At 33.4% G+C, this 13,291-nt stretch overlaps 1 protein-coding gene across 1 annotated transcript; it reads left to right on the forward strand.

Moving 5' to 3' along the window:
• Positions 1-615: 615 nt before the first annotated feature.
• Positions 616-6,890, forward strand: LOC108372958 (activating transcription factor 3-like). Its single transcript, XM_017628789.1, has 2 exons — positions 616-737; positions 3,902-6,890. Exons 1-2 carry the CDS (start codon positions 633-635, stop codon positions 5,333-5,335), a joined length of 1,539 nt encoding a protein of 512 aa, XP_017484278.1. The 5' UTR covers positions 616-632; the 3' UTR covers positions 5,336-6,890.
• The last annotated feature ends 6,401 nt before the right edge of the window (positions 6,891-13,291 follow it).

Below are 13,291 nucleotides of genomic sequence, written 5' to 3' on the forward strand. Positions count from 1 at the left end.
TGGACAGTAAGCACCAAAACAATCCATAAACAATCCAAGGCCTTCAACTGTGATTTTAAGCAAAACCAAAAAAAGAACAAAGAGGTGCAAAGTAAGTTGCCTCTACGTGGTGCGCCTTGGAAACGATTGAAACCGGCTAAAAACTTACATAAACTTATATTTTCACATAATATATATACACACATTTACTCACACATACATTGTTGAATATTTAATGCACAAGGATGTTTTTCTCTTTCGCAAAAGTCGGTCCAATCATAACTATGTAAAATGTTGATATCTTTAAAACAGGAGCAGCTAGGATTTCAATTCAAAGGGATTCTTAACCTAAAGATATCAAAAAATACAACCCTGCTTTCAGTTTTTGTCGACATTTTTATGCAACCTATCTTTGCTTCCTGCCCACCGTGTGTACTGCTAGCATATACTAAATATAATAAAATTATTTAACTAGTTTATGTTTTTTGATTTTATGCAGCACTTCCACTAGACATTAAAATAACAAGAAACCTTCCGATTTAAAAAATTATTAACGTAAAGGCGCAGGCGGGCTTTCTTTGCCATTAAAATTGTTAGCATTTTCTGTCCAGTGGAAATCCGGCATTAGTGGTTTGCATACTTTTAATATATTAATGATTCTTTTCCAGATCATTTCGCAGGATAGTAGTCATTCCAATTCTTCTACTTCACCAATTGACTCACCAGGTGGAACGAATACCACACCAAGTGTTCAGCAGGTGAGTTTTTATTATTAAAAGTGGGTATACATTTAAGTTACTATAATGATAAATAAGCATTAAATAAATTTTTAAAATTGTGCTACATGTCTATATACATATATAGATACGTAAGTATCTGTATATACATACATATAAACCGCTGCTGTCCCTATATGTAGTTCGCAATTGCTTGTCTTCAACTTGAAAGCCATATGGCGAGTAATTGTTCTGCGAAGGCGAAATTCATGCTGTTACGTATTGCTGCTGCTTCTTCACAAACTTGATAAGTTGACAGTCCAAGGAGTGCAGATAGAAGAAACCGTATAAATAATACCGCACGGTCGACTGGTCGACTGGGAACTACCCAAAAAGGTGCGAAGTGCATATGTATGTATGTAAGCTGTGCGACGCCGAAATATGCTTCCATCCACCCACCAGTAGTTGTCATTTTAGTGAGGTCCTCTTGAATCAGAAAGATGACTATGTCACTTAAATACGAGCAAGCCCAGTAAGGTTTACGGATTTAGGTCAAACCATTGCAATTCATTATTACCATTATACATAGGTATGTACCATGTACATACATACATAGTAAGCGTGAGCATTTCATTGCAAACGTAGTAAGTGCATGCATACGTATGTATCTACACAGTAATAATTGCATGAATGCGTAAAAACGGGTACAATTGTGTGTAGAGCGAGCGAGTGTTTTTTTATTGCTGCCTGCATTTACTTTAAGGTGTGGGCACACTCAGCGACCACTGTATGTGTACATACATACGTACATATCGCAGCACGTTTGGTAATGGAACCAAGTATTTCAAAATTTCAATTTTGTGCGAAAACGCAATCAAAGTTTTATAAATTCATACAGTTGGTATAAAAAAAAGACTGATGGAAAGACACATATCTTCACCATATTTCGGAAGTTTGATTATCTGTTAGACTCAATATATTCTACTTATAAAACGTATTAATTGCATAATGGAATCTCCAAAAACGTAAATTTTTGAGTTACATCTCTATATTATTAAACGCGCAATATGCATGTATGTACATATATTGTCCACACGAAGTGGCATTGATGTGCAAAGTTTTTGCTTATCAAGATTTGTGCGGTTTGCATTGATTTTTTACTAAAGCAACAGCAATAACAAACAGGCTCTATAATGTTGTGAGTTTATATTTTAAAGACGTGCGAACGAAAACACACAGATTTAAATTTTAGAGTTGATTTTCGAAATCAAAAAAAAAAAGAGAAATATGGAAATACATACATATATTCGTACATGTAAATATGTGGGAACATATGTATGTGGTTATGTTCATACATACTCGGTAGTAGTTGATTCATAGGCAGGAAAAGGAGAACCGAGAGCATATAATATTTGCCTAAAGATTATCTACTTAAATACCACACTTACTGCCGAAAAAATAGGATTTGCACAAACTTTTCTAAACTCGGATATTATTTATGTACATTTATAACACATGTACATATACATACTTCTTGTAGAAGCATTCCCTGCAAAAAATGCGACTAATCCGGGATGACTCCGGGAGCAATAGCAAAGGAATATGCGCGACTAATACCACCCACTTTTTATCTCTTTATATGGAATGAACTGTTCGCTTTTGTTCGAGCATGTCCTATGAAGAGACTATAATTGTTCCCCTTTATAACCGAACGGGAATTAAAAGCGACTAGTCACTTTTAAAAAATAAAAATAAAAATTTGCGTTAGCTGCGATACGAACCGGGGTTCTCAGTTTTGTTAAACGAATACGCCGCACATGAAATTTCATTGACTAAGTGCGTACATATTATTAAATCGTTAATACTGCCCCCGTTAGGGATGAGTCGGGGACTAATTGATTTCCAATAATTAGAATAATTGATCTCCATTAGTACCTGTATGAGACTAGTTGCGACTAATTAATGCCCAAGTGTAGCCTTGAGTTGAGAGTAATCTCGGAATACTATCGGTAGAGATTAGTCGCACAATTTTTTGCAGGGATGGTCGTACCAAAATTCGACAAGCGAGCCAGCCAGCACATATACACATGTACGTACAGATTTATTGAGATTTTTAATTAACTGCACTTGTAGACTAGCGTCAAAAGCAAACTCTCTTACGCAACGGAGCTTTGTGCTGGAGTAAAAATGAACAAGTTGCCATTTTTGGTAGCCTCGAACCAGTGCAGCACCACCACCAAATATGAAATGTGCACTTCGGTGCAAGCATTATGGCGTTTTTGGCTATTGGTGGCAGACAGGATTTTCTTACGTCGAAGCATTTTTGGAAATCCTACTAAAGTGATTAGTGGTTTGATTTTTGTGCATTGCCATTCGCTATACGACACCATTCGACCATTTGGCAATGAATCACAATGACATACATATGTATGTATACAAGCCAACGATTATGTAAATAAGAAATCAATCAGCACTGAACTTTAAAATGCAAAAAATAAAAAAAAATATTTATTAACTTAAAATTATTTATTAATGAATATTGGAAAGCAACTCCGTGCTATATCGTCAGTGATACAGCAAAATATTCTATGTGCTTCTAGTGCTTAAATGATCTATCAGCTATATCTGATCACTTCTGTTAATCGTTCATCTTCATCAGCAAAAATTACGGTGACCATCCGTTCCTATATAATGATGTGTAACACAGCACAGTACTGTGCTAACACTCATCAATGTGCCGCATGCTCAGGCAAACTTTTTGATTAAACGATAGCACAGAAGCGCACTGGGCACAATATGAAAGCACAAACTGGGAAGTGTTCTCGCCGCCAATGATCGCAAACATAAAGAAATGGAGAAGTAAATTAGTTCTCAAAGTTTGAAAGGGAAGTGGATCACTTCGAAGGTCCGCTTTGTCATTCAGCTTGTTCCGGATGCTTGCACTGCGTTGTGCTTGGCCGAAGTTCGAGTAGGAAAATAATGCTTTCAAAGTAGCGTAACAAATTTGAAGGTTCTGTCGCCAACTTTTACGTATAATAATTAGTACCACTAAGGATAGAAATACTACTAGTTAATTACATATAGTTAGATTAGAAAGTTACCATCAAAAACTTTTGAATTAATTTAAAACTTTCACTTTCTCAGTAAAATCTGTTACAACTAAGCAATTTTTATTTTATTTTTAAATCTTCACTTATTTCTTCTAGACCTGTTCGCAACTTATCAAGGCTGGGCTCAAGCTTTCCATCCAAAGCAAGCGAAAACTTTCTACTTGTGATTCCAGCTCTGGTTCTGATCAGCCAAACTCAAAGTATTCTCGCCCAGACGAAGATGGCGAAGATTCATCAGATGAAGAAAACGAATGCAAAACGACAACAAAAGGTCTAACGCCGGAGGACGAAGATCGTCGGCGTCGCCGCCGCGAACGAAATAAAATCGCTGCTACGAAATGCCGGATGAAGAAACGAGAACGTACACAAAATCTGATTAAGGAATCAGAGCAATTAGAAACTCAGAATGTCGATTTGAAGTCGCAGGTGCGAACTTTAGAAGCTGAGCGTCGCAAATTATTTGACATGTTGCAATGCCACACAACCACCTGCGTGCATGCGGGTGGACTTAATTTACCATCTAAACTCATGCAGTCGCCAGCTCATAAGTACCTCGCTGCCCTCGATATAGATGAAAATAGTACTGCCAATAGCAGCTCGGCGTCAACAAGCGTGACTGCTAGTGGAGCCCATTCCCAAACGCATCAACAAAGTCAGGCCAGCATTGCTCTAAGTAATCAGTCGGCCCATGGAGTGCAACGCACAGTGATCCCACCAATGTCAACCATTAAATTTTCACGAAGTGCCGCTGTAAACCAACAGCTGCACCAATTACCCACGCAACAACAGCATCTGCCAAATGGCTACTGTAAGCCATCACCCACGCCACAGGAGCTTGGCTACCTAGCTTCACCGTCACAAGAAAGCATATGCTTGCCCGCCATTCTTCCACAACTTTCTTCGCAAACTCCTGCCACCCACCAGATTGGAGCTGCCAATGTTAGTGCCGGCTCAGTGCCTTCCATTAACCAGCAGGTCTCCGATTACATTCCAAACTGTGAAAATAGTCTTGGTCTAGTACTGGCACACACTCCCACCTCTGTTCAAAGCAACGATGACAACAGCATCCTACTTGGTGACATGGTTAGCCCACTTTCGGTTATGTCCACACCCACCACGGCAACGGAGTTCGTCAAAAACGAGCTAGTCGACTCGCAAAGCCCTTACACCACCGCCCAGTCAGCTGAACGTTTTCTCTTTGAGAGTAATTGTGACAGCTTCATCGATATCAAGCATGCCGTCAACTTACATCATGGAATTCTCAATAGTAATAACAATAACAACAACAATAATAGCATTGCAGCTATCCATCACAATATCAACAACAACAACAATCTTTTGGATTTCAATACCTCTTTGATAGGTAACGGCAGTGGAATTGTACCATTCCACGATCAAATATCGATCAAAAACGACTATCTGCACGATGCCGATTTATTGGCTCAGTTCACGGCAGACGGTGCTGATTTTGTAGACCTCGATTCCAGTGTTGCAGCGACATTTATGACAAATAATGGCTGTTTGGCGTGAAATAGACCTTCGACATTTTCGAATGAATAAGAGTTTATTGGGGAAATAAGAAGCGTTGCGTTATCGCAAAAAGATAGCCGTCTTCGTATGCATGCATAAAAACTGCTGCTTTTCTTTAATATTCGTTCTGTTGACTCGCGTGCGTTGGTGTTGTTATTGCAATTCGTTATTCATTTCATTTTTATAAACAAGCAATTAGGAAGTGTTGAGTTAAGAAATATATGTATAGATACCAATAAAATGTAGACACTAATTAGAGTTATGAATAGAACACCGCCAAAGTCACAAAATTACATATGTATGTATGTATGTATGTACCTCTACATACACATACTATTTAAATGCATATACTGCATACATATACATATATGTATATGAATGTATGATGTTGGTGTTAACCCTAGATGCTAATCAAACCATCCTAGTACTAGACGTAAGTAAGTGGTTGTCTGGGCTTCACAGTTTTTTTACTAAAATGTTTGCGTCTTCCAAAACATTGATTTCAAGCGAACTTTGACATTTCATTTTAAAATTATTTGACGCCAAATTTCTCTTTCAATGCTAACGATTACGAAGAGCCTGATTACCACCAACCTCGAATAACAAACACAACCGAATTGGCTTTGATGGTTTTTGATTTTGAAATGAAATGCAATCACGGGTTTTAAACGAATCCCGTTTTATATAAGTATGTGGCTTTACTACCTCAAAACAGCAACAAAAATGAAATACGAGTACTTGGTGAAAATTTGTTGCGGTCCAAAAATTTACAATGGTGGGACATGCATAGAATTTAAATCCACACATACATATGTACATGTATATGTACTTTTTTTTTGTTTACCTCTGTTAAATGTATTGATCAAATAACATTCCAAAATTGTAAGGAAATATATGTAGGCTTAAAATTTTTAAATCGCTACACATTTTACGTAAGTGTACGTTACGAAGAATCAGAATCACATCCGCAACAGTAATTATTATATTTAATTGCGAGTTTATGTATACTCCCAAGTGATTTCACATTGAAAAGATAAAGTTTGAGAAGGAAATTAAACTTTAGTAAAAATACACTATAAAAAAAAAATTTTTTAGTCGAAGACAAGCAGAAAAGTTTTCATTGAAGAGATTATTTAAAATCTAATTATTTGGACCATGTCTAACTGAGCTGTCTCGCTGTAATTCTTAATAAAGTTTTAATTTATTTATTTTTTTATTTTAAATATGTGCGTGTTAATAAAATGCTTATGTGTTTCTATTAGGTTCTTATTTATCTCCTATACCTTTGTTGTAATAGTATTTATTGTTTTATTTTTACTTGTGTACTTTTTATTTTTAATTTTTTAATTTTGCAATTTAGTTTTAAAAGGAAATCTATGATATTCTGTATAAGTGATAAACATATGTACATATGTATACGCCTGCATGTGTGCATATGGGCATAATTAAATATAGCCATAAGAAGCAACTGTAAATGTAACATGCAATCAGCTTAAAAATAAACTAAACTAACCTCATATTTTATTTATGATATATGTATGTATTTATTAGTGTCTAACTAAAATACTTAAATAAGGAAGAAAAACAGAAAGAAAAAAATAACAAACTTTCATCTTCAGTGTTGCCTTAAATGTTTACAAGAAAAAAATAGAATAAAATAAATTAAACTGATATCAATAATGATACTAAACGAATAGTTTGTAAAATCATTTGCCTTATTCAAAATTCAAGAAAGTGCGCTTAAAATTAAAAAAAAAATAGCTCTGATAAATAAATTACTATATATGTACTATACCGCTAGCATAGTTACTTTATGTAGGTATATATGTGTGTATGTGCATATGTATAAGCATACAAATGTATGTACATATGTACATATAAACCTAAAATATTTATGTACGTGCTACGCGCACAGAAAACTTAATGGAAATCATAACTGTTCGAACGAAATTTTCTCACAATAAAAAACAAAATTAAGTGAAAACAAAAATGTTTGTCGAAATCAAAATAAAAATTGCAATTTACATACATAAGTGTATTTTATCAAAATCTAAGTTCAAATGTTTTAGCTGTGAATACTATTTTGTGGCCTGTATAGTGATATCAACGAAAAACTGTTGTATCATTTTTTTTTAAATATACATATTTGTGTACGAGTTCTAAACAACTCATGCCACTTGATGCTTTATTCGTGTGTTGTTGCTAGCTAGGCGTTCACATTTTGCAAAACAAAAAATTAAATTAAATAACAACAACATTACAAATATTCCTGGATATGTGTAGATACACCGAAGTTAAAATATGTAATTGCTGAGCTCGGAAGGAGCTTGTCTAAATGTCAATAGATGTAAAATATCACAAGTTTGCAGCCGCACATATACATACATACCATTCCCATCCCAAATTGTCATAGGCTTTTCAGATCATGTGTCCATACTTATTAGAAAGTTACAGTTCTTAGCATGTTACTTCAGTAAACGCAAATGTTTGAATTTATAGTTAAATGAAAACGGCGGTAGCAAAAATAAATTATATCAAATCAATGGCTCTCCACATATTTTAATAAATGTTTTTACGTTTTTTTTTTATTTTTTGTTTTTAATGATATCAGAATCCTACACACGATTTATGTCGGAATATAATGTATCATATACATACATACATATGTTTGTATGTAGATATACAGATATTTAAATATACAAATAATTCACTACAAGGCAACAACGCCAAAGAAAAAGCATTAAAAGTACGATTAAATGCCTCCCTATTTTGTAAGAATAGGCGATGCCATATAGTCCAACAGAGCATTGAATACCAAATCATCTCAATCAATATACATACATACAAATTTTATAATAATTCACATACGAGTATTCATAAGCCGCATACACAGTTGTTTGGCAAAAATACTAATTGTATGGCAAATATGTTCGCATATGGAGACTTTTGATATAACAACTTTTCTTGACTGAGCACTTAATTGTCAGTATACTGGATTCTTGTGCACTATTACAATATCCCAAAACAGGTAAACGAAAAAAGAGCAAGAAATAAGCACCTACCTACTCGTATGAATATCACGAGATCAAAAGTTGAATTAATTGTGCCTTTGAGATTTTGCACAAATTTGCAACTATGGAACCTCTAACAAATAACGTTCGCTGCGACTAATTGGCTAGAGGTTCGTACTAACGCTCCCTAGGTCCACAGTTCAACATACTCTACTCGGCAGGCAAGGTCAAACCTCCGATTGTATTGCTGCCATAGAAAATCTTATGAAATTCATTTACCGTTCAGAGGCGACAAAAAACTGTAGGCCCTCCATTTGTGTAACAGCATCAGGATGCACACCACAAACTGGGGGAGAAGCTCGGCGCCCAAAATTATATTAGTATTATTTAATCTACGAAAAATTCTTAATTGTACTAATTGAAAATTACATTAACCGAATATTGCGTTTATCGTATTGCCTGTATTAAGAACCAGTATTGTCTCCAACAAATTTTACAGAAAATACAAAATTTTGCAGTAAAGCTGCAATTTTACACACTTTTCTGGGAGCAAAAATGCTAAAGTCAACTAAGTTGTTACGTCAAAACTAAAAAATAAAAGAATTTATGTATGCGACAATTATTGCACAAACCGTTGTTATTTCAACTAAAAACAAAAGAAAAAATGCTAAAGTCAACTAAGTTGTTACGTCAAAAATAAAAAATAAAAAAAGAATTCATGTATGCGGCAATTATTGCACAAACCGTTGTTATTTCAACTAAAAAGAAATGTTCAAACCAAATAATAAAGATGCAATCAAAGTGACCAAAAACCAAGAATACAAATAATAATAATAATGAAAGAGTATTATATTAAGGCGTACAGAATAAATGTTATAAATATTCCAGCTAGAACTGAAGCCATCATTGACCAGTGTGAGTTAACAATTGCCAACAAGTGTACATTGATTCAAAATTATAAATATTTTCTTAGTATTTGTTTCGACTTATGCGTACGGTGACCATATTAAACATTATAAAATAAAGGACTTTTTTTTCAAAATGATTTGGGAATACGTACATACAACTTGTATGATAGAAGTACCTTACCCATATCGTAACTTAAATCAAATATTTGCCAGTTAATTATATTATTTAATTGCACAAGTTCTCTGTAGCGAAAAATTAAGCCAAATCCTTTTCAAGGACTTCGCCATCCTTTGCTTCCAAAATGCGTTTACCATAATTCATACTGCACGACGAAGCCAGCACACAGTGGTTCAAAATTGGAATTTAATGTTCAAAATGCACCGGCGCCTTAATTTTTCTACCAATTTTTACTAAAAACCAAAAAAAAATTTATTTTGGTGAAAATTTTTTTATAACATTTCAAATTTATTTTTTTGTGCATTTTTTTTTTTGGTTTGGGAGAACCATAAACTCATTTTCAACTATTTTTTGTATGTAACATTAACTGGAACAGCAGAACACATTTTCTTCAAAATTGCTACTTTATATGCATTTTGCACTAAAAAATCTAATTTAATCAAATAAAAGTTAAGAAATCAGGCTCAACTCGTCTCTTGCAAATATCGTAAGCTTTCATAAAAAAAATAGAAATTAGTCAAATTAAGTGACAAATGAAGGCTCCAGTGAATTACGAACACTAAATGTCAGTTTTGAACCACTGTGCAGCAGGGGGTTTATTGTTCTCTTTCAGTGGAACTGGAAACTCAGCGTGCAACACGATCCTGGGCACAACTTTCCCTATGCTTTATAGATTGTACAAAGATTACGGACTAAATAGAAACCCTTAAGTGGGGTGCGAAAGAAACTGGCGAAGGTTTTCATTGTATTTTATATGGGACATTTTTATTTTTCATATTCTGCGTTTAAAAATTTACCTCTGAAAAAATGCAGAGCCGATTTAAAGGACAGTTTAAGAAATAAAGGACAAAAGGCGTGCTTTATTTGGAAAAAAATTATATAGGACAGGGGGTTACGGATGGTCACCGTACTTATGCGAGTACCCTAATTCTACATCCCTTATTTAAAACTATTAAACTTTTACCTATTCTCGGCAACACATACATATATAAAATCGAAAGATAACTTTAAGCGTTCAACTTAAATTGAAAACTAAAGACAAACTTAAATACATACATACATACATACAGATAAAGTAAGCTATAATATAGCGCTACAGCAGTACCTGTTAAGCTAACAGTACCTTTTTGAATGGCGCAGGGGTATAGTCCATATATATAGTCACTTGTATTTTTTGTCGGCTTATCGAAGTTCATATTAATTATTATAAAGCTAAATAGAATGAATGAAAGTTCGAAAGTACCGGTCGATCACATGTGCAAGTGTTGGCAATTTTCAATAATACTCAAAATTTAATCACAATTCTAAAAAAAAAAACGATATAAATTTCATAGTCTTAACATATTTGTGCTATATGTATTTTAATTTTGAAAAGGGCAGTGATAAGTGCCAAACTGCTGTGCAAACTATTTAATAAATAATTAAAATATTTTTGACTTGGGCAAAAATATATTTAAATATTTGTATATTATGTTATTTCAAACACTTTAGTGGTTTGGTTTTTGTAAAATTCAGAAAACAGTTTCAATTTTGTTACTCGTTATATTGAGATGTTTGTTTTATTATATGTTATGCTTATTTTAAACAAAACACATATGTAAATAATACACATACTCACACATATGTATGGAAGTACATTAGACCGTATCCCCAAAATATATGGGGCTAGAAGGACAAAATATTCCAAACGGTTTTTAAATCCAGCTATTGGAGTATATTTCAGGGATGTAAAAACGTTTGCCTACGGCACCTCAGAAAAACAGTTATTTTGGGATTAACCCATAACCCCTCCATACGATTCCGGAATTTTTCAAGTGATATAACGCCGTTAAAGCTTAAAAACAATTATATTAACTGTTGATTTACGGGGGCTGCATCCAGAAAAATGTAAAGAGTAAAAATAAAGATTGTGGCGACCGTAATAAGGCCAACAAGGTGCTGACCATGCTGAAGAAAAAATCCCAAGCTTTCAGGATGAAAAGAGCTGAGTTAACTGATTGTTTCGAGTCATTTGTACGAAGAGTGAAAGAAGGAGAGCTGCAAAGTTCAGAAAGTTACAACAAATTTTTTGAGCATTGAATCAGTGGTTACTGAGATATATGTATTTATTTTTCAATGCACAAATTTCTAATAACGCTTTTCTTATGTAACTCTTTAAAAGTCGATTTAATTGGTTTGAACTCATTTTTGTGATACGGCCTAATGTACATATGTACATATAGTAATATACATATTTACATACATATGTGTGTGTTCACAAAAGTATCGGCAGCCAAAACGCACATACATATGTACACACATAATTAATTTAGAGGCAACGAAATGTTTTTTTCTTTTTGTTTTTACTTTTTAAGAAGGCACACGTTAATTTTGAATAGTTTTTATATGACTCGGCCTTATGTTTGTCAGCAAAGAAGTCTATCGCATTTAAATACGAAAAAAAAATATATGTAATGCAAAAAAATGCACTCGTTATAAAGATGTCGCCTACAAACAATACACATACATATAAATATATAGTGCTTTTCGACACTCACATATTGACAAGATGTGATCATTTATCTTAATATTTTTTTAATTTTAATTATTTATTTATAAAAATATAGTATATGTATTTAAATCGAAGTTTCAATCTTTGTGGAACATTCAAAAAAAAATCAACAAACCTTCTTAAAAATTTCGAGCTTTTTAATTCGATTTTTTAGATATATTTTGCATTCAAGTTTAGTATAATAAAGTGCAAGTTTAAAGTATCTGGGGATTACCGTTGCATATTCGCAACTTTTTTTTTTCTTGACGATGTCAGTCATCTTCTTCCATTCGAAGTATTTTCGACGATTTTTTTTGTTTATGGAGAAAATGAGCAACACATCCAACAAAGAAAATTCTAAAAAATCCACGGTAAGTCGGTGCTAGTCTAATTTTGCACTTTTAACGAAAGTCTGTTCACATTTTTCTTAAATATTGCACAAACATTAAAACTTTGATTTATATGGTTTCTGTTAAAGAATATCTACATTTCCACAAACAAATATTTAAAATTAAAATATATTAAGATAAATGGTCAAATCTTGTCAATAGGTATGAGAGTGTCGTAAAGTTATGTTAAGCACTATATACATACATATATACATGTATACATGTGTATGTCTGTATGTATGTATGTATGTGGAGGCATAAAAATGTATGTATGGACATATGTATGTATGTACAGAACATTCGCAACTAGTATGAACACATGACAAAACGAGCTTTGCTGGATAAAAAAGAACTAAATGTTAACAAAAAACTAAAAAGAATTAATATTGAGGTATTAAAATAAAACTAAAAACTCAACTACTAAAAATTACAAATAAAAATAAAGATAACAATATCAAAGCAGACAACAACAGTTTTTGTTTTTATTAAACTCTAAATTTTGCACAGGACTATCAACAGGTTGGTTGCAGAAATTACCGAATTACATTTATTCATACTATGTATGTATGCAGTATGTTGGGCATATAATGACATTTTTTAATATTATTACGCCGAATTCCCACCCGCCGTTTTTATACTTCACTAAAAATTTGAAAGTGTTAGCACCAAAAACAACGGAGTTATGCCGCTTTTTAAAATGCCCTATCTGTATGCATGATTTGATTTTTATAATCACCCTTATCATGAGTTTCATTTTCCCCGAACCAGTTCACTTCTCACTTTTGATTTCCATGTATATACTATGGGTGGATGAAAAATGGAAATTTTTTTAAGGCTAAACTCAGGATGATGATGAAAGATGTCAGTTTTTTTCTGAAAATAATGAAGTAGATACAGTACCGGTCATATCTATAGCACGCCATTTCAAAGTGATATTGTG

The sequence above is a fragment of the Rhagoletis zephyria genome, unplaced genomic scaffold, assembly GCF_001687245.7.
Source record: "Rhagoletis zephyria isolate East Lansing unplaced genomic scaffold, Rhagoletis_zephyria_1.1 Rzeph_scaffold_06202, whole genome shotgun sequence".
Classification (NCBI taxonomy): Eukaryota; Metazoa; Arthropoda; class Insecta; order Diptera; family Tephritidae; genus Rhagoletis; species Rhagoletis zephyria.

Coding starts and splice junctions, on each gene's coding strand:
- LOC108372958 (XM_017628789.1), top strand. CDS start 633: ATGATTCTTTTCCAGATCATTTCGCAGGATAGTAGTCATTCCAATTCT. Junction 738..3,901: donor CCACACCAAGTGTTCAGCAG/GTGAGTTTTTAT, acceptor TATTTCTTCTAG/ACCTGTTCGCAACTTATCAA.